This window comes from Sus scrofa, chromosome 13 (genome assembly GCF_054392235.1).
Source record: "Sus scrofa isolate SSC_HxYL_T2T_F1_AM1 chromosome 13, Sscrofa_HxYL_maternal_Yorkshire_Landrace_v2.0, whole genome shotgun sequence".
Lineage (NCBI taxonomy): Eukaryota > Metazoa > Chordata > Mammalia > Artiodactyla > Suidae > Sus > Sus scrofa.
The window spans coordinates 154,414,840-154,437,676 of NC_139395.1; the positions used below are offsets into that span (position 1 = coordinate 154,414,840).

The 22,837-nt window shown below is 41.4% G+C and overlaps 1 protein-coding gene across 3 annotated transcripts in view; it reads left to right on the plus strand.

The window, feature by feature from the left end:
- Positions 1-4,808: 4,808 nt before the first annotated feature.
- HGD (homogentisate 1,2-dioxygenase) overlaps positions 4,809-22,837 on the plus strand; it is a 50,049-nt gene continuing 32,020 nt past the window's right edge. Inside the window, exons 1-6 of one of the 3 annotated variants that reach the window (XM_084991121.1) lie at positions 4,809-4,951; positions 8,804-8,865; positions 9,181-9,254; positions 10,567-10,638; positions 12,441-12,529; positions 16,606-16,711. In XM_084991121.1, coding sequence (XP_084847247.1) covers positions 9,216-9,254; positions 10,567-10,638; positions 12,441-12,529; positions 16,606-16,711 — 306 coding nt within the window. In that variant the 5' untranslated portion in view covers positions 4,809-4,951; positions 8,804-8,865; positions 9,181-9,215. The remainder of the gene's footprint in view (positions 4,952-8,803; positions 8,866-9,180; positions 9,255-10,566; positions 10,639-12,440; positions 12,530-16,605; positions 16,712-22,837) is intronic. The other 2 variants (XM_084991122.1, XM_003361881.5) reach the window with 2 other exon arrangements.

The window sequence follows — 22,837 nt, forward strand, 5'->3', positions numbered from 1 at the left end:
CTGAGGGTTTGATCCCTGGCCTTGATCAGTGAGTTAAGGATCTGGCATTGCCATGAGCTGTGGTGTAGATCACAGACATGGCTCAAATCCCACATTGCTGTGGCTGTGGTTTAGGCTACAGCTCCAATTTGACCCCTAGCCTGGGAACTTCCACATGCCAGGGGCGAAGAAAGAAAGAAAGAAAGAAAGAAAGAAAGAAAGAAAGAAAGAAAGAAAGAAAGAAAGAAAGAAAGAAAGAAAGAAAGAAAGAAAGAAAGAAAGAAAGAAAGAAAGGAAGGAAGGAAGGAAGGAAGGAAGGAAGGAAGGAAGGAAGGAAGGAAGGAGGGAAGGAAGGAAGGAAGGAGGGAAGGAAGGAAGGAAGGAAGGAAGGAGAAAGAAAGAAAAAGGAAAGAAAGAAAGAGAAAGGGAAAGAAAGGAAAGGAAAGGAAAAATGGAAGAAAGAAAGAAAGAAAGAAAGGAAGAAAAAGTAATTGCAGAGCTCTTAGGGAAGAGCTCCTAAGAACAAAGCCAAGAGCTTTGGTAAGAAACATCCAAAGCTATGGCACATTCTTACATGGCAAGTCTTCTTACCTGGTCTATTAAATATCGAAATATTTTTATCAAAAATAATTACATAGGCAAAAGTATACAATTAACATCTTTATTTTCCCAACCCTTTCTGATTAAATGAGTTAGACAAACACCCCCAAGTGAAAGGATAACAATTAAAGGCAATGATTCCAGTAGCTGGATAACAAAGCCTTTTCCAATCATGTTTCCAATTATTTGCTCGCAACGAAACTAGAAAAAAAACTATTTGAGTTGTAACTGATAGCTCATTAAAAATAATGTTTAATGATGGGTCAGTATGGGATTTTTGGTATTTAATTCAGGAGGAAATTGAGTGATAAAAAACTCCATTCATAACTGGTTATTTATGTGAATGTAATTTTCTCAACATTTATGCCCGTAAAATCAAAAAAATAAGATTAAATGATGCTGAATCCTATGTCATTCTAGAAAGAATAATTAATTAGTGAATACATGAATTAATGTGTGAAGGAGCCATCCACTTCATTAAAAGGATCATTTCCAGAGAGACTTTGCCTTTTATATTTAGTAGATATTTATCAAAATGTATAGTATTCATCGGACACTGTCCTAGAGAATAATCCTCCAGTGTCCTGTCTCGAGGGTAAGCACTTGTTTGATCGCATCCTGGATGTGCAGTCGGAGAAGGAAGCTGGAGATTTCATCATCACTACATTTGGTTTTGGTGGCAAATATCTGGTGTCTCCAATTTCTGGTCCTTTTCAAATTCTTCAACTGTTCCCATGTCCGTTCACTGAACCCCTCTCCTTCTGCCTGGCTTTTTGTTCTTATTGCTCACCATTTTGATATTGTGACTGTGCTCTGGCCAAGTATATGTTTACCTCACCTCTGCACACAACTGCTCCTTCCACTGGGTGTCTTTTTGGATGCTAGAAGGTCCCCTCCTTCCCCTGCTTTAAATATCTGCCAAAACGCTCCTCTTTCTGCATGCCTTCTCCCACTAGACCCCTCCACTCTATTTCCTGTCACTACCCTAAACCCAGGTCTTTGAATGCTCTGTACTTCCATTTCTCTGTCTTTGCACACATACTCCCAAAAGTCGTCCTTTTCAACTCTTCCTCTGCGTGCCTTGGCTTAGCCATCATCTCCTTGAGAAGCTTTTCCTGCCCTGCTAGTCAGAGCTTGGGGTCCCTGATCCCTCCCATACCACCCTGGGCTCTTCCCTGTCACAGCAACATGGCACTCTGCTGCAATGGCCCACTTATTGGCCAGTCTTCTCCACCATGCTGCCCTCCTATATCCCTTATACTTCATAGGATCTGGCACATAGCAGGTCTACAATAATTGTACAATAAGTGTGATTAGGTTAAAGTGGAAAGTTGGAGTTCCCATCGTGGTGCAGCAGAAACGAATCCAACTAGGAACCATGAGGTTGCAGGTTCGATCCCTGGCCTCACTCAGTGGGTAAGGATCTGGCGCTGCCGTGAGCTGTGGTATAGATTGCAGATGCGGCTTGGATCTGGTGTTGTTGTGGCTCTGTCGTAGGCTGGCAGCTACAGCTCCAATTAGACCCCTAGCCTGGGAACTTCCATGTGCTGCAGGTGTGACCCTAAAAAAGACAAAAGCCAAAAAAAAATGGAGAGCCTTCAGGCGTAGAATCAGAACTATGTGCTCCTGTGCTCCTGTGCCTTATTATTCTCATTTCCCCTATGTGTCTGTGACACAGTGCCTGGCACATAGTGGTCACAAAGCAAATATTTGTTTTATTGAGTCATTGTTACAAAAAAGGAAAAAATGTGGAAAATAAAGTTAACCCACTGGGGAACAATCCATGAAGTTTGGTGATAGTTTTATTCAATTTTAAAAATTTCCAGGTCCCTCAAAATAATTTTCATCCAGTCAAGGATCTGTTTCCACTTTCTTACTCTTTCAGAAATCTCTCAAACCTTAAGAAAGAACTAAAACACCTCTTAAATCTGCCTTCAAAGCTGATTCATTGGAAAGAGCATATGAAGTTTACAGAAAAACAAAGCAGTAAAGCTTTTCCTTCATCTATTATTGGTTCCTATCCATTTTTTTTTCTCTAATCGCCAAAGCCTAACTTCCAAGATCAATACAGAGTCAAGACCCAATGTACTCATAAACTCAGATATGCAAGAAATACTTTTCTTGAATTCACTTTTGATTTTAACTCTGTATACTGCAGGAATAATTAAAAACGGCCTCAGTAACCCTCCTTTATCCCAGGTTTGCATATAAACTCCAAGGAAGCTTATATAATACCACAATGTCAGCTGTCTATGCTGACATATGCTGAGATGTTTGCCACCAACCTGTCACTCGTTTCTATCAAAATGGCCCCTTTGGTCTGGTCCTTTCTGTACTATCACTTCAGACACAGGCAAGCCATTCTTGCCTGTGTAGTATATTGGTGCCTAGGGACTTCTGGAGGTCATTTAGATGCATTTATCTGAAGTGGAAGGTTCAAACTCACAGACCATAGTCATTCCACACCTACATGCATGTGTTTTGACATAATTCTATTACTTCTTAACAAAACACCCCAAAATTTAATGTCAGAAAATATGCCATTCTATTCTCTAACAATTCTGTCGGTTAGCAGTCTGGGTTGGGTTTAGCTGGAGATTCTCATGTACATATACCAGGGATTATGTACACATCTGCAGGCATCTGGCAGCCACATTGCCTCATTCACACATCTGGCAGCTAGTACTAGGCTGTTGTGTGCCTGGACCTCTCTTTCCACATAGTATCTCATTCTTAAGGAGGCTAGCCTGACTTTGTGTGGTAGTCTCAAGAAGCAAGAAATGAACAAATCCTAAGGCACAAGCATTTTTCAAATCTCTGCTCGTGTTGTGTTTGATTAGTCAAAGTAAGATTCAAGGAGATAAGTAAAAGACTCTCATCTTGGGAGGAGCAGCACAGTCACCTTGCAAAGGGATGTGCATATGAGGATGAAAGGAATTTGTGGGCATTTGTTTGCAATCTATCACATAGGCTTTATTCATTCATTTACTCACTTGTTTAAGTTGCTAATGTTAAAAATTGGAGCTTCCTATAAAGGTCTTATCCTAAAAAATTATCTAGCCTACTCTAGGTCTTATCCTAAAATCATCTAACCTCTTTGCATTTCTTGCCTAGTTTGCTGCACTTGAGTCTGTGATAATAAGACCTAGTTTACAAGATTGTTTTTGAGAAATTAAATGAGGTAATGTCTGTGGGAAAATCTGGCACAAACAGGCACTCGATATATTGTTTCTTCCTTCCTGAATGCCATTAGCCACAAAGTTGATACCTGACCATGGCTAAGGACAGTAGCCAAGATGAAGGACAAGGGAGTCATGGAAAAGGTGGCTGGAAGGTTGTCTCTTGGTCTTTTTGCAGAGGGATATAGGCATTAGGAAATAAGATCCTTAAAGAATTTACAAGAACACTAAATATATTTAAGAAATTAAGCAAAGCAATGGTTAAACATCTCAGTTTAACTCAGTTGGCTTTAAGTGAAGTGTGTCGGGCTCTGAACTCTTGGTTCACTCAGCTCATCCCTGGGAGGCATATGTGGAGAACAGTCTAAACCCAGTCCCGGATTCAGGCAACCATGTGTAAATACCTGTGTCAGAGTACAAATCATTTTCTCACTGTTCTCAAGAGAGTGAACAGTCTGACCTGTTCCTTCCCAGCCTGAATCAGAACTGAGTGAAGAAGCCTGTGCCATGCACAGCAGGCACTAACCACCGTGGTTCCCTTCATAAAGAGCTTTAAAGTCTCTGCTTTCATTTTGTCTTATGTCTTTTTAGGGCCACACCCAAAGCATATGGAAATTCCCAGGCTAGGGTCCAATCAGAGCTATAGCTGCCAGCCTACGCCACAGCCACAGCAATGTGGGATCCAAGCCGCATCTGCAACCTACACCACAGCTCATGGCAATGTGGCTCCTTAAGCCACTGAGCAAGGCCAAGGATAGAACCCGAATCCTCATGGATACTATTCGGGTTCGTAAACCATTGAGCCAAGACAGGAACTCTTAAGTTCTCTACCTTTAGTAATAAGCCTTCTTTTCTTAACTGGAACAGATAATCAGTCAACCTTTACCTTGAGCAAAGAGGAGACAGGCCTCTGCTAACATTTGAGAAACACCCTGGGTTGCAAAAAAAAAAACAAAGACAGTTGTGTAAGCAGATAGTAAGCATGCTGGACTTTCTCCCTAGTATAACATTTAGGAAATGCTCAAGTCTAGTTTGAAGGACCTGCTGACCAGTGAGTGCAGAGAAGCAGTGGAGTAACAACATCTAGAGGGTGATTTGAGGAGAAACAGAAGCATTTTGGCTTTATACCCTCTCTGGGCCTGGTTTCCAGAAATCATCATACCTGCAGCAGAAGGAAAATGGCTGAATTGAAGGTAAGAAACTATCCAGCCAGTTTGCTGTGGCATCTTCAGCTACAATTCACAGAAGCTTCTGAGAATTCCAGAGCAAAAGAATTAGAACAGAGAAGTGCTGTCTACGACCATACCACCCTGAACGCTCCTGATCTCATCTGATCTCGGAAGATAAGCAGGGTCAGACCTGGTTAGTACTTGGATGGGAGAACTTAGAGAAAGTTCTGGTCCAAGCTACCATGTTCTGAAGTGTCTGGAGGCTTGGCTGGGGATGAGGTGGTAAAAAAAAGAGGATTCTCTACTTGTACATCTCTTGTCTTGCTCATTTCATATATTGTCTTGGGGATCTGTAGGCATCATAAGGGCTCTCCTCCACCATGAACAGACACATTTCTCACTGTATCTCTTTGCCAGCCCCTACTCTCTGACAGTTTTCTGTAGCTACAGTTTTTGGACAGTCTCCAGCTGACCAATTAGATATGTTTAAGTTATTCGGTCATTTTGAGGCTCACAATCAGCCCTTGGCCAGTAGAAGCCCTATCATTTCCTCTGGGAAATAATTCCCTTTTTATTATTTAATGTGCAATTGGAAAATATGAGTGGGTTATATTCTCTTAATGAATTAACTAGTATCTTCAAAATTAATCTAGGATGTAGCCACTCTTGTTTCTATTTAGCCATTAAGGGAAGTTCAGAGAGGTTAAGTGACTTGCCCAAGGTCACTGCTGATAAGTGATGGAGTCTGGACTAGAAATTGAGTTTGTCCGAATCCATGCCCAGGCTCCAAAAGGAGCATTAGTAGCATCTGCGAGACGGAGTGCCTTAAGGTCAGGGAAACAGTGTGTCCCCAATGTCTAATACAATGCTTAGTGTCCACCCCAGGCTGCTAGTGACGAACACATGCTTGTGGAATTGAGTAGAACTGCCCAGAACCTTGATTCAAGCCAAATATCAAGCAGGCCAGACTTCTTTCTAGGATTTGAGCACTTCCTAAATGCCCTTCAGCTGACACTGAGTTTGAAAATCAAACATCTCCCTAATTGACAGGGGTCCTAAAACCACTGAACACCAAAGTAAAAGAGTTTGCCTCCTTATGCCTGTTTAAGAATTAGAAAGACTGAGGAAAATTCTCATTCTTTCATTAAGCAAATATGTGTTAGTGCCTGATGCCACAGACTGACATAGGAAAGGAACTGAGTCTGGACTAGATGAGGGTCAAGAAAAACTTGAAGGAGGCTGTTCCTAAGTGGAGTCTTAAGAGAGAAGAGGATTTCCTTGATGACCTAGTGATTAAGGATCCAACATTGTCAGCGCTGTGTCTCAGAGCATTGCTGTGACGCAGGTTCAGTCCCTGGTCCAGGAATTTCCACATGCTGTGGGCATGACCAAAAAAGAGAGAGAGAGGAGTAGAAATTGACTAAGGGAAAAGGGATGGGGCGGGGGGGGGGGTGGTGCTGGAGGAAATAGCCAGCACAGCACATGTAGAAAACCCCACATGTTCTGGAATCCAAGAGCATTTCGGCTAAACTTGAATTGCTATAAGGACAGCCAGGATGAGATACCCAGGATGTGGTCAGCTGTATGGATCTGGATCTCAGGGGAAGGGATAGGGCTAGGGAAATAGGCATGGAAGGTCATCATATCAATGGTGGGCATTGAAGCCTCAGAAGAGGGGGAGTGCATAAAACCTTCATTTCCTGATGAAGCTCCTATGAGGAAGTTCAGCAGGGGTTGAAAACATCCTTACCATTTATAAATAAATTATATCCACAGAAAATTTTAAGCAACTTATTATGCACAGCACCAGCTCACCAATGTAAATTGCATGCTGGTCTTTGTTCTGAATTTCAAAGGCATTCTTCCCAGCCTGCTGTCTAATCTCCACAAGGAAAGGTTAACTCTGGAGATCACGAATCCAAACACAGAAAGCCAGATTGCATCATTCTGATCAATACACATTATAAGTTACAAAAATATTTCTTTGCTTTTATTTCTTCATTTTAACGGGTGTGTCAACACAAAGCCTCAAACGAAATCATATTTACACAAAAGCAAGCAACTAGGGGAAGAAAAATCAGAAGATAAAACAATAAAATTAAAATGTAAATGAACCACTATGTTCTTAAATTGCTTCACTTCTGCAAGTCTTGATTTCCTCATTGCTAAAAGAAGAGCTGCTTAACATGCAGACTTTGGACCCCATCACCAAACATTTTGATTCACTAGGTCTGGGTCTGTAGTTAACAAGCTTTGGGTGTGATTCCAATGATTGGCTAGAGGTGGGACCCCATTGGTCTACATACTTATTGCATTAGTTTCCTGGTTCTGTTGTGACAAATTACGACAGTGCTTGTCACTTAAAATGATCAAATTTATTCCCTTACAATGCTGGAGGTCAGAAGTCTGAAATCAGCTTCACTGAACTTAAAGTTGGCTGGTTCCTTTTGAAGACCCAAAGGGAAAATCCATTTCCCTGCCTTTCCAGCTTCTACAAGTTGCCCACATGTCTTGACTTGTGGCCCCTTTCCCCAACTTCGAAGTACATCATTCTGATCTCTGCTTCCATCATCACATCACCTTTTCCTCTTCTGTAGTCAAATCTTCCTCTAACTCCTTCTTTTAAGGATACTTATGATTACATTTAGGGTGTACCCAGATAATCCAGGACATGTCCTCATCTGAAAATCTTTAATTCAATCCCATCTGCGAAGATTCTTTTGCTGTATAAGGTAATAAAAATTCCAGGGATTATGACAAAGATATCTTGGGGGATCACTATTCATCCTACTGCCTACTTGGAATAAACAGCAAGTTCCCCTGACAATCTATAGTCTACGTTCCCAAGATGGTTCTCTGGGAAATACTGGACTCTTTTCACAGGGGAGAAAAAAAAAGTAGCTGTCCTTCCATCTCTAACCTGACTCCTCTTTCCCTCACGTCCAGTAAAAGGAAGTGAGCTACACCATCTGCTTGTCCCATCAGGGTATCATCCAGAATCAGAGTAGGGAAAAACACCTCATAAAATACTCTGACAAATAAATCATATCCTGGGGACCAGGTGAGAATTAGAAAGCTGTACACAAGGGAGCTGCCAAAGAACTGGTGGTACTAAAGTTACATGGAGCTCTGTCATTTGTTCTTTCATTCAGAAAGGATGTATATAATTCTCTTGGAAGGAAACCATATTTTTATGTTGGATGAAATTATTCAGAAATCTGGGCTGAAGAAAACATACGAACACACTTGCTTAATGTTAGTTTTTTTATTTTTTTATTTTTTTTTATTTTTTTGGTAGAAGGTGTTTTTGAATAGTCACTGAACCAGCTGGAGTTGAAAAGTTGGATCTTTGCAGCTAATATAAACAGAGTTCAGATTTTGTCCTTGATCTGAAAGCCTTGGGAAAGCAGCTACAAGAATACTGCTTCCTTGCTTCTGATTCCTTCAGCAGTGAGGCACATGATATTTCAAAGCTTTAACAAATTCATCTGTGATTTTTCTCTCAGGGATTAAGAAAACCAACTGGCCTAAGAGTGACTCAGCAGTTTCCACCCTCCTCTTCTAACAATGCACCGCAGCTAACATTGAGAAACCAGCTCAGAACTCACACCTCTATCCGAGCTGGGTGGCTCCATTCCAAACCACCAGCTGTTCTTTCTACTTTCTTTTCTATTTTTTAAAGCAGTCTGAAGCAAGTGCTTTAAAACTACATATAGTAAATCTCTTTTCCTTTGTTCCCAACATGCAAATAACCCTGAACTCTGTTCTGAGGACAGCAGTTGCAAAGAATGAAGGTTAATGAGTAAATCCACCCACTTCTGCCAGAAAGCTCCCCTCTCCTGCTCAGCACTCAGACCTGCCTGCCTCCCTTTGCAGAGAGAAACAATGCGGCAGCTGAACAAAGTGAAGGCGCTGTGATACTCAGGGGCTCAGTGGAGGTCAGTCTAAAATTCCATTCCACAGAACTGAGGATAATTTGGGGTCATTACCATTTCTCAGCAGCTCAAATTCAATCCTCCTGATAGTGAGCATGAGGTTCATTTAGAGAGAAGAAAATTGTATTGAGTGGAGAGTCAGAATGCTGGATGGTCCCTGCCATTTCCCCAAAGAAATCATTCCAAACCGCATGCCCGCTGCTGTTAACCAATCTGTGTGTAATATAACTCGCTGTTTTTAGGGCTGATAGATTTTCAAATATAAAAAAAATTATGTCTGGAGGCAAAAAGAATAATATCACTTCCATTGCTTTCTAGGTCATAACATTTTACATTTGCTATTTCTTCCAAATATGGCCAGCTGTTGCCCTGATCATTGCTCACACATCCAGGTGTGTTACATCAACCTCGTCCTTCTCCATCCTGCTGAGAACTCTGGAAGGCTTATTTCCCACCCACTTACATCCTTCTTACATCTCTTAAAGACGTGCTCAGATGGTGGCATTTCACTCACTAACTGAGGCTGCACTTCCATTATCTTGGGCTAAAATTAAGTACATTTATTGGGAACAACTATGTTCCCAAATGTCTTCTGAGAATGACATTTGTTGGATGTTTAAGGTAGAGAAAAGAGGGTTCTAACCCCACTTAGAGTAGGATACATAGTCTAAGGAAAAAACTAAAGCCAACAATAGGTATCTATTGAGTGCCTTCTATAAACCAGGCACAAAGCAGGTAGAGTAAGATGTCATAGTTCAGCCCTCATGGAGCTTATGAACTAGCAGAGAAGCCAGGCAGTGAACAAAGACTCGCAGGTGTATTAAGTGTTGTCAGAATAAGTTTCAGAGGCTCTGCACCTATTACTTTGTTGAGAAACAGCTCCCCCGTTTTTCCTCTGGATGTAAAGTAAACAGATGGTGGTCAGAATGCACTCTATTATGCCACTCAGGATAGATTCTTGTCTGGCACTTCTAAAAGCTACCCATATTTTAAAAATTTATTTTCCCATATCCACATAAATGCAAATCTATATGTACGAGTGCTCCGAGGATGAGCCAGATGATGTAAACTTTTCGGAGGGCTCTTTCTCAGGTGTTGTGCTGTCAGATTGGCTCCCCACTCCTCTTTACAGATGTTTGTTTCAGAGTATGGAGCGGGAGAAGGGAGGTTGCAATCTAGGCAAGTAAGAGCCCTCCAACCTGGAGCTGAGATGATGCTTGACCAATCTCCCCTCTCAAGAACTCCCTGATGGAACCAGAATTGAACTTGCTTGTAGAATGGGATAATTAGGAACAAGCCCATAAGTCAACTAAGCACAGTTAACGGTGGAGCAGCTATGCAATATCCAGCACTCTTCACCAATTTATTGGTGGCCTTAAAATTCACACATTGGAAGTTCCTTGTGGGGAAGTGGGTTAAGAATCAGGCACTGTCACTGCAGCGGCTTGGGTCACTGCTCTGGCTTGGCTTTGATTCCTATCCCAGAACTTTCACATGCTGCGGCCCAGCCAAAATATAAAATAAAATAAAACTTGCACAGAGAAATTATCTTTCCTAAATGGTTCACATGCCAAAACACAGCAAAGACACTATGAACGTGAAACACACACACATGTTCATACAGAAATTCATACCTTCATAGACTGTCAAAGTAGTAAAATTTAATCCCATTAATGGTGGCCTTTGTGTCTTTGTCACATGCAGTACATTTCTGGATTTGGGAATGAGTGTGCCTCAGAGGACCCTCGCTGCCCAGGTGCCCTGCCAGAAGGACAGGTATGACTGAGTGGAATATTAGCTTAGAAAACTCTGAATTAGAGGAATCAATGACCAGCCCTCAGGCCAAGTGCCTCTACCCACCATGGATCTTATAAAGTAGCCTGTGAACTGTCTAGGATTTTCATAAATTGTTGACATTTGAGATACAGAACAGTGACAATACAAGGTTATTTTAAAGTTGGATGTTGGTTACCTATGGTGAAGTACCTAGCCATTATAAATAAGACTAATTGTAAGGCTTTCAAGAGGATGCCCTAGGTCCAGCATTAAGGGGATTTCCTTGTAGTTCCCTTGAATAGCATAAGATATGAAATGATGAGAAAATAATCAGTCCTTATTAAAAAGAATGTGTGCACAAAGATGTTCACACTAGTGTTGGTTGTAATAGCAAAATTATGACAAATTTTTTTGAAAAATATTTCATGGCTTGAAAAAATGCTCATGTTATAAGCAGAAGGCCTAAATAGACATTTCTCCAAAGAAGATGTACAGATGGTCAACAGGCACATGAAAAAATGCTCAGTATTGCTAATTATTAGGGGACTGCAAATCAAAACTACAATGAGGTATCACCTCACCTAAGTCAGAATGGCCATCATCAAAAACTCTACAAATAGTAAATGCTGGAGAGAGTGCAGAGAAAAAGGAGCCCTCCTATGCTTTAAAACTACATATAGTAGTTTTAACTATATTCTTACTGTTGGTAGGAATGTAAATTGGTACCGCCATTATGGAGACTAGAGGAGGTTCCTTAAAAAAATAAAAGTGGAGTTACCATATGATCCAGCAATCCCACTCCTGGGCATATATCTGGAGAAAATTGTAATTTGAAAAGATACAGGCACCCCGATGTTCACAGCAGCACTATTTACAATAGCAAAGACATGGAAGCAACCTAAATGTCAATAGACAGATGAATGGATAAAGAAGATGTGGTATATAATATACATATATTACCTGACATAAAAAGAATGGAATAATGTCATTTGCAGCAACATGGATGGACCTAGAGATTATCATACTAAGTGAAATAAGCCAGGTAGAGAAAGACAAATATCATATGATTTTACTTATATGTGAAGTCTAAAAAAAAAAAAGATGCAAATAAACTTGTTTATAAAGCAGAAATAGACCCACAGACATGAAGACAAACTTATGGTTACCAAAGAGTAAAGGATGATTAGGAAGTTGGAATTAACATATACACACTACTATATATGAAATAGATAACAAGGACCTATTATATAGCACAGGGAACCATACTCAATATTTTATAACAACCTATAAAGGAAAAGAATCTGAAAAAGAATATATATAACCCAGTTACTGTGCTGTACACCTGAAATTAACACAACATTGTAAATCAACTATATTTCAATAGAAGTTTTTAATTTTTGAAGAATATTTCATGGAGTGGAAAAAAATGCTCATAGTGCTTCCTCTTTTTAAAAAAGGCTACTTATTAACAAGACTACACATATCATGGGATCCCCATTTTGAAGGATAGGAATAGAAGGAAATATATGCAACATTGTGTTATTTCTGAATGGTGAGATAATGGGTTATAGTTTATAAATTTTCTATGATAAGCATATATTACTTTTCTAATCAGGGGGGAAAGTCACCTAAAACGTTATTGCAAGAAGGATTTATAAGTATGTGCATTGGAGGTGGTCGTGTGTAGTGAGTGGCCCAGAAAGTCCCCATCCAAGACAAAAGACCCCCAGTGAGTTGCTTGGTGGGAAGGTACCATGCTTTTCTGATGGGAGTGATATTATTTATTGCCTCTTTTGTTTTAGAATAATCCTCAAGTATGCCCCTACAATCTGTATGCTGAGCAGCTCTCAGGATCGGCTTTCACTTGTCCAAGGAGCACCAACAAGAGAAGGTAAAAGGATTAGATGGATTCTGACCTGTGGAGCTATGACTAGTACTTAGTGCCGCCTCCTATACCCTGGGCCACAGCCTCAGGGCTGCCTAAAATCCTGCTTCTTATAGACTGAGCTCTGGGTCATAGTCAGGGGAGGATTGGCCTCATCTCCAGCTAGACTCAAGTGACTGATGGAAGAGGCAAGAGAGCAGCTTACACAGAGACTAGAAAACAGGCATGTTTGGTTCCATTTAAAAATTGTTGTTTGTACTCAGACAAAAATATTCCTCATAGTCTGGCCTTCCCCTGGGATTGTCCAGTTGAGTTCTAAATATGGGGTTACTTGGGTTTTTTTTTTTTAATAATGATTAACTCAAAATTATAGAAGAGTCAGTGCAATATCTTCCTCAGCTGACTAGAAGTGTTCTTTGGATGAAAATACTGAATAATCCAAGCTTGGGTAGATGAAAGGTCATGTATTATGGCCCCTCGTGGTTGGAATTAATAAGGTTTATACTCCTGGGAATTTGCCTTTGCTGGAAACCAGTACGGTCATTAGCACAAAGTGTCATGTACCATGTCTGCTCTAATCCTACAAGCCAGGTCAATGAACTCACTCCCCTGTTTAACTCTTCTGGGGCCGGTTGGATGCCATAGATGTTGTGGTTTGCAGTGAGTGTTGTGACTTAGACGAGCAGTGTCTAATTGCAGGAATTTCAGACTAGGGCATCTGTGAAAAGGGCTGCTACTTATACTGGGGTTTGGGGGAGGAGGGCAGGCTGTCTTTACTGCTTCATGGAAGGTGACTGGGTTTATCTCCAGAGAGTCCTCCTGAGTAGCAAATGAGGTAGTGCACACAAAAGCATAATGGACCACACAAACAGTAGACAGTTCCCCTTCATGGTTAGTTATGCCCACTCTGGAGTCAGGCCTCGTGAGTTTAAATCTCGGCCCCTTCTCTTTCCAGCTATGTGACCTTGGGCAACTCATCTGCCCTCTCAGAGCTTTCTGGTTTCTTATTTGTAAAAGATATAATAATAGTACTTATTTCACAGTTGTGATGAGGATTAAGGGAAAGAGTATATGTAAAATGCTTAGCACATTGCCAGGGCCGTGATGAGTGCTCCAATAACATTAATTATGACAATCATTCTTATTGCCACAATAGCAGAGTGTCTCCCTCCAATGCAGGGCATCCCTAGGCAGCTGTCAGAGAAATGAGTGGCAGGTGCTATGATGTTGTCAATATCAATATTGCTTCTCTCTCTGTAGATATGTACGTGGAGGTGGGAAAAGATTGTTTTCCATACTTGTCAAATCAGGGGTTAACACTATTGCTATTTGATCATCTCTCTCCCTGCAAGGTAGGGTAAGCACACAGACAATTCCTGTCCATTCTAATTTATGACAGCCTGGCCTCCATGACTATGTTCTTGACTTTATGACCCGCTCACTAACAGGACACCTGGACTCTGGATTCTGCTGCCTGCTCCTGTTATTCAGCAATATCTTCAGCCAGCAGGAACAGAGCTCTATTCCAGGAGGCTGAAAAGGGCTGTTGACATTTCATTAAGAAGTTGGCATCATTCCCTGAATCAGAATTAAATCTCTGTCCAGGGCAATGTAGTGCTGCCTGGGGAGTTTTATAAACTCAGCTAAAAAATAAGGGATACTAGGCATGGCTCACCCATCTGTTTAGAACTCTTCAAAAGTATCCACGAGAATTTTGTAACAACGCTCAAAATCCCCAGTGGTCAAATGGAACCAGCCCCATCCATAGGTGAGAAAGCCTGGAATTTTTACGTTTAGTCACTAGTCACTAGTCACTTAAGCCCTAGAGTTGAGGACTCTGCACCCAACCCCAACACTCCACCCCACCTCACCCCACCCCCAAAAAACTATCAGCGTTTATCTACCAGAGGTTGATTTTCATTTGATTATTTAGCTGATCCCTTAGGGCCTAAGAAAGTGAGATCCACACAGAGACTGTGGAAAATCTGGACCATCATAAACCAAGATGATTAGGGACAGAGAGACAATTCAATGCATATCTAATAAGGAGTTCCCATCACGGCTCAGTTGTTAACAAATCTGACTAGGAACCATGAGTTTGTGGGTTCAATCCCTGGCCTCCCTCAGTGGGTTAAGGATCTGGCGTTGCCATGAACTGTGGTATAGGTTGTAGCTTGGATCCCACATTGCTGTGGATCTGGCATAGGCCGGCAGCTACAGCTCCAACTAGACTCCTAGCCTGGGAGCCTCCGTATGCCATCGGTGTGGCCCTAAAAAGACAAACAAAAAAAAAAGCCCACATCTAATAAGTGAGCACCTACTGTGTGCCAGGCACTCTAGGTACATAAACTCTGAATCTTCATGATGATCCTAGGAGGTAAGAATGAGGAACATAGGATCAAGAAAGTTGTGTAACTTGCCCGGAGTCCCGCAATTGGGTCTAAGATACACCCACATGTTCTCAATTCCATATACTACTAGAAGCTGAGGAGGCTTAGTTAATTCATGGCTTAGGTAATTCATCCCATGTCTGAGATCACTTCACCTGGAGCTAGAAGACTCAAAAGAAAAATGAACAAATCTAGCCTTTTATCTCCCAAATGGATCAGTGTGGAGCCAGGTCACCTCCATCACCAGAAGGAGATTGTCCTCAGGCTTAAAAGGTCAGAGCCTATTCAAGCAGGTCTGGGCTTCCATTGCCCCAAGTGGTGTCCTTCTTTCTGCTGTACTGTGTCAGGGTAATGGCCTCTGAAAGGACTTGGGTCCCACTTAGTGAGTTTCAGTGTCCCTCTCAACTCCTGTATGACTATCCTCCTGCTGTCCTTCAGGTTCCTTCATCAGAGTCTACTCTTCCTGAAATAAATCCACAAATGTACTATAAGAAAATATAGTCTTCTAATTTTATTTTATTTATTCATTTTTTAATTTTTATTTTTTATTTTATTTTATTTGCTTTTTAGGGCCACACCTGTGGCATATGGAAGTTCCCAGGCTAAGGGTCAAACTGGAGCTGTAGCTGTCAGCCTATGCCACAGCCACAGCAACACCAGATACTTAACCCACGGAGTGAGACCAGGGATCAAACCCGCATCCTCATGGATATTAGTCCAGTTTGTAACCTGCTGAACCAAAACAGAAACTCCAATAGCCTTATAATTTTAGTGTACAGATGTGTTAATTTCCTAGGATTCTTACAAATTAACATCGAAAAGACAACCCAACAGAAAAATGGAAAGAACTCGGGCAAGTAATTCACAGAAAAATTATAAGGATCCAATAAACATACAGATTCTCAAACTTTCTCATAAAAAGGTAATACGAAATAAAACTTAAAAAGTATTTTTTAACTATAAGGGCAAAATGATTAATAATACTCCATATTTGTGGGTGATCAGGCGCTCCCACACATTATTGTTGTGAAAATAAATTGATACAACAATTTGGCAATTTTGCATGTTATGTCTTAGAAACATCTGAAAGAATGCACAAGAAAATTAAGCTGTGATGCCTCTGAGGACTGGCCCTGAAGAAATTAGAGAAAGCCATTTACCTTTTGGGACTTTTTGAAGTTCTTGAGTTATTTTTACCACTGGCATGGATTACTTTTATAATTTTAAAGAAGAGAATCGATTTATATTTCAGAAATGACAAAGAAACCACCCATATTCTCTCGATCTATGTAGGCTTCATTGTCCTCATTTTCCAGAGGCAGAGCAAGGATCAGTATCCAGTGAGGTATATAAACTGGTGCCTTTCTGTGGATTTGCCTGCACAGGTATCCCTCAAGGTACCTCCCCTTCCTTTTCAGTTGTCACTGGGAATGACCATTCTTTTTTTGTTGTTGTTGGTATGGAAATAACCAAGAGCTGGAGCCTCAGTCCGAAGAGTGATGGGGGGAATGGAAAGGCGAGCAGAGGCTGAGGCTATGGGCAGCAGTGGCTATTAAGAAATGATGCTGTGTCATTGCTTCTCACATTAAAGCCCACAGATCGTTGCCGCCTTGAGCGTCTTCCTAATGGTACTTCCTGAGCCAGTCTGTGCATCACTCCTAACATCACCCTGTGTCCTTGTTTCCCCCCCAGCTGGCTTTATAGGATTCTACCTTCAGTTTCTCACAAGCCTTTTGAATCCGTCAACCAAGGCCATGTCACTCACAACTGGGATGAAGTGGGTCCTGATCCTAACCAGGTAACTTGGTCCCGTGAATTGACACATAGCATGTATCCAAAGTCTTAAACATAAACATGTCAGTCTAGCCTGGGTCTTTGAGAAATTAGACAGACTTTTTAAAATAAATGCTAAAGTGTGTCTATCCTTTTGCTCAAACTTGGTTAGGAATTTTGGAATTGATTGATTGTTCTTGCGCGCATGTGTGTTTGTGCATCTCAGCTTTTGTTTTTCTAGCCTAATGGCTCCAGGAGTGCCCAGGTGAGTTGAATGAATGAGAATTATATAGGCTGATGAAAATATATCTACATGTCTGTAGGTTTGTTGGTTGGTTTTAATCGAAACTCATTTAGCGCAGAATATTGAAAACACTCAGCATGTACATATCTGAAAAGAGGCCTCTGATATAGGGAAGAGAGGCCTACTGTCTAAGCTGGACTCTGTAAGTATATTGTCACCTAGGAACTTGCATTCCTTACCTAAGAATTTTCTTCTTTTGATCTAGTGACAAATGGGCTTTCCATCTGCATATCAGTATTATGTACTCTGCTTTCAGTAATGAGACAGACTCAGTGCTATAATGGTCTGAGATCTATTTTTTTTTTTTTTTTTTTTTTTTTTTTTTTTTTTTTTTTTAGCCTCACCACATGAGAAATTGCCCAGGCCAGGGATTAAACCCTTGCCACAGCAGTGACCCAAGCCGCAGCAGTGATACCACCAGATTCTTAACCTCTAGGCTACCAGGGAACTCCAGAACTCTATTTTTTTGCTTCTGAGCACTCCAGTATATTCCTTTTGCCCCTGAGTTTAGGTATATGTCACTGATAACAAGTGCATAATGCAGGAAGGAAAACAGACCTGGATTTGCATGCCTGGTCCTTTACTTGCCCACTGTATCTTTGAGCTACAGTGTTTCACCTGTAAACTGGGATGATCATGACATCTGCCATGCTTTGCTGTTTTGTGAGGATTACTTGACCGGACAGGTGAGAACATGCTTTTCACAGTGCTTGCAACACAGTAGGCAAGAAGCATGGCTCATACAGCCATGTTGATATATCCACTTAAAGGTAGTGGTACTGAATATAAATCTCAGAATTTATATTCAGGTAATTTTTTTTCTTCATTTTACATTTTTTTTTTTTTAATTCCAAGATCTTCATCTGCCGGATTGGAAGGAAACAACTTCATCTCAGTCTTCCCTGGGAACCACTGTTCCCTGGGAACAGTGCCAGAGTAGGAGTGGGGGTTGGGCCTTGCTGGTTGGTCCTCTCTCGCTGGGTAGTATTGAGATACCCATTGTTCTGCTACTATGATGCCAGGTCTAGGCACAGAATCATCTGCAAGGCACTCCCAGTCCTGTCATCCTGGATATGGGCAGCCATTTCTTCCTTCTGGGAGTTGCTAGGTCACAGGTTCAAGGGTCCTCTCTGTATTCAAATCTGCACAAATTGATCAGTCTCTCTCTCTCTCTCTCTCTTCTTCCCCTCTCCCTCCTTGATTCTCCCCTCCCCCCATTCCCCCCAACAGCCCTGGGAAATTTTCTGTTTTCCTCTGGTTTACTAAGATGTTTAGTCTATACCTGCAAATCTCCTTCTCTTGGATGCTTAGACTTTTTGTAGAACAAAAGGCAGAGTAGGAGTCCCCGGTGTGGCTCAGTAGAAATAAACCCAACTAGTATCATAAGGATGTGGGTTTGATCCCTGGCCTTGTTCAGTGGGTTAGGGATCCGGCACTGCTGTGAGCTGTGATCCAGGTCGAAGATGTGGCTCCAGTGCTCCCTGTTGCTGTGGCTGTGGTGAAGGCCAGCAGCTACAACTCCAATTCAATCCCTAGCCTGGGAACCTGCATAGGCCACATCTTTGGTCCTTGGGAAAAAAAAAAAAAAAGGCAGAATAACTTAAAGTCACTCTTGGTTTCCTGCCCTGCTCCATCTTCTCCCTAATTATGGACATCTCAGAGAACTAACTACCTGCTTGAATGCTACTCATCCCTCTCCAACAGGGCAGGAAAAGAGGCCTTGAGAGTGGAAAAATATGGGGGTGAACAGTTTAAAATATTATCTACCTCATAGACATTTTGAAACTGTGGGAATAACTGACCCTTAAACATGTGTGAAGCATACATCCTCCCCAGTCCATCACGGGCCTGTACATCTTCTTTGAGCCTACAGGGGAAAGGCAGCTCTTGTTCCAACTCCCAGTCTTGCAGGCACAGTCCCCAGGTGAGACACAAGGCCAGGCTCTCGCTCCTGACCTTTCCCCTGCAGCAGTTCAGACACAATTTGCACCGCCAACCTGCGGACCCCATTTCACCTGTCTTTGTGTCAAACCTGGGCTCCTAATCCAATCCCATATAGCCTTCTCGCCCACACTCCAGGGTTAGGAGCCCATCTGGCAGCTACATCCATTTAATCATTTACCTCACTCAATTAACCATTTACCTCCCACTCATCTTGTAAAGGGCCATAAAGCATTCTGTCCAAAGTCACTGTTCATTCTCTGAGAATCTGCTTGATTTCTCAGTGGGTTACAACTTAAATTCTCTAATTTCTCTCTTAGAGTTACAATGGTCATACTCACTCAAATTAGATGAATAAATAAATCTGTTTCATAACAGGACTCCATATTTCATTAGAAAAAAATAAAGAATGGATACCTATACTTCTTTCTCTTTTTAGAGCTGCACCCAGAACATGCAGAAGTTCCCGGGCTAGGAGTTGAATAGGAGCTGCAGCTGCAGGCCTACCCCACAGCCACATCAATGCCAGATCCAAGCCACATCTTCGACTTATACCACAGCTTATGGCAACTCTGAATCCTTAACCCACTGAGCAAGGCCAGGGATTGAACATACATCCTCATGGATATTAGTCAGGTTTGTTATGCTGAGCCACAATGGGAACTCCTGAAGATGGATACCTATACTTCTTTAGGATTTGGGGTCAGGCTAAAAATTATTATACACTAGTTTGGGAAGGTTAAGAGGGTATTTGAACCACAGTAAGATTCCTAATTTTTTTTCTTTTTTCTTTTTTTTTTTTTTTTTTTGGTCTTTTTAGGGCCACACTCACAGCGTATGGGGGTTCCCAGGCTAGGGATCAGGTCAGAGCTGTAGCCGCTGGCCTACGCCATAGCCACAGCCACACCAGATCCGAGTCGCATCTGCAAGCTATACCACAGCCCATGGAAATGCCAGATTCTTAACCCACTGAGCGAGGCCAGGGATCGAACCTGCATTCTCATGGATACTAGTCAGATCCATTTCTGCTGAGCCATGGCAGGAACTCCAAGTTTTCTAATGCTTCAGGTGGCAAAGAGAATCCCCAGTTAAGTTTCTGACAATTTTCTCAAGTAGAATCAAATCTCCTATTACACAAAGGAACAGGGTGGCTATAAAATCAGCAAATAAGACAAAAATTAAGCACAAACAAAATTGTCTCTGAAAATTCCCTTAAATCACCCTATAAAGTATAGGATACATGGTTTTGTGTTTGTTACCCCTTATGGTAATTCTTATGTACACTGCATTTGAGAACCTTTGAGCTTGACTAAAAGAAGGATTACAGGAAAAGTCTGTGAGTAGATGTTTGGGAATTCAAATCATGGGGCTCTTAAGATAACTATCAGCTGGTGGTGTATAGGGTGGAGAGGGGACTTCCAGGGCTCCTGCCTGCTCATATATTCCAGTTATCTAAGCCTCTGTAATCTTTTTTTTTTTTTTCTTTTTTGTCTTTTGTCTTTTTGTTGTTGTTGTTGTTGTTGTTGCTATTTCTTGGGCCGCTCCCGCGGCATATGGAGGTTCCCAGGCTAGGGGTTGAATCGGAGCTGTAGCCACCGGCCTACACCAGAGCCACAGCAACGCGGGATCCGAGACACGTCTGCAACCTACACCACAGCTCACGGCAACGCCGGATCGTTAACCCACTGAGCAAGGGCAGGGACCGAACCCGCAACCTCATGGTTCCTAGTCGGATTCGTTAACCACTGCACCACGACGGGAACTCCTAAGCCTCTGTAATCTTAATACATCATTATAGATTTGTTTATGGTTGTGTGGGCCACGGTGGAGCCGCACTTATTTTATATCATTTTTTTCGGGGTGTGGTAGGGGGAGGAGGTTATAAACCTAACCTTTAAAGAAAATGTAAGTATGATGTGTTGTATACTCAGTAATATCCTTTTATTATACAATATTACTATTTCTGTGATTACTATTGATACATTTTATTGAACATGAATACAGCCCTTCATAATGATTATTTTGGGGTGTAAGTGGCTTATCCATGGACGCTAACCTCATTCTGATAGAATTTTTCTTTTTGTCTTATAAAAGTAATATAAAAATAAATAAATAAAAATAAAGGTAACATGTACTTATAGAAACTGAAATGATACAGAAATTAACAAAGCAGAAAATGGAAGTCTCCTACTATAGGTGAGAGTCAAGTACATCTGTTGTGATTGTTAATTTATTAATTCAAAAATTGTTAACATTCATTTTGAGAGAAATATTTGAGGAAACTGCATTTAAAAGCCTGAGTTAATATAGAGGCATCAAAATACCTGCATCAAAATTTCTGCTTGTGGAGTTCCCTGGTGGTTTAGCAGGTTAAGGCTCTGGCAGTTGCAACTGCTAAGGTGCCTGTTCAGTCCCCAGCACAGGAACTTCCACATGCTATGGGCACAGCCAAAAACAAAAAACAAAAAACTGCTTGCTTTCTAATAGATTCTGAATACACATTTGTTTCCTCCTTCTCTTCCCCTGGTTTCTTTGCTTTGCATTTCTCCTGGAACTTGTTACCTTCCTCCTGTTTTGAATTCCTTCAAACACTTTCTACATAGTGACCATCAAATGCATTCCTTTTCCAGTGTTTCCCCTGCTCAGTTTTGACATTGTGCTCACATGTGGTGGAACAGATATGCCCCAGAACTCAAGAGTACCACTTTGGACACTAGCTCCATCAAGGCAGTGGTTTATCCTCCTCCTGCTCTATAATCTACACCTGCTATTCTACTTCCCCCGTCCTGATACACCCACCCCGGCTGTTCTTGCAAAATCTACCTGATTAGTCTTGTCATTTATACCTGCATGACAAGTTAACATCTCTTTCCAACTATAAGCTTCATTAATTAACCACAGTGATCTGCATTCATCACTTCTCCCACCTCGTAACCTCTTCCAAATATGTGCTCCAGACTCTTACAAGAAAGCCAGAGAACATTATATTTAGGTACCTACCCAACAGTCCTTCTCCCCTGAAATCTGTATTGTAGGTATGTCTTCACCTGTCACATACTAAATCCAAGGCTTCATCAGCCTCAGCAACTCTCCACATTAGTCATCTCTGGGAGTTTGAAGACCTGAAAATTACTTAATATTTCCTCCAAGACAGCATTATGGGATATGCTTATGCAATCACCATCATCTTTGATACCTTCCAAAAAGATTAGAAACCATGCCCCCAAAACCTTCACCTTCTTTTAGCATATTTTTAATTAATCATCTAAGAATTAAGGCAAACTCTTTCTGAGTGCTTTTTTTGTTTTTTTGGTTTTTTATGTTTTTTTTTTTTGTTTTTTTTTGTCTTTTTGCTATTTCTTGGGCCACTCCCGAGGCATATGGAGGTTCCCAGGCTGGGGTCTAATCGGAGCCGTAGCCACCAGCCTACACCAGAGCCACAGCAACGTGTGATCCGAGCCGCGTCTGCAACCTGCACCACAGCTCACATCAACGCTGGATTGTTAACCCACTGAGCAAGGGAAGGGACCGAACCCGCAACCTCATGGTTCCTAGTCGGATTCGTTAACCACTGCACCACGATGGGAACTCCCTGAGTGCATTTAGATTCAGCCGTGAACATAACAAACTCAAACCATTAATATCTCATGTAATCAATATACCTATTTCATTCATCATGCACCTTCCTCTAACTTCTGGAACCCCAGAATTTAACAAACTTGCATCCAAGTTAACTGTGATTTTATAGATTTCATTTAGAATTCCTAAATCAGTATTCCTCTTTACAGGTCAGAGTCCTTTCAAGTTTACCTTCTCAATTACTACAACCCTAATCTCTTGATTGTTGGAAAGTCAGACTCTTGACTTTCCAACAATCAGCTGAGGAAATCACCTTTTAGTTCTCAA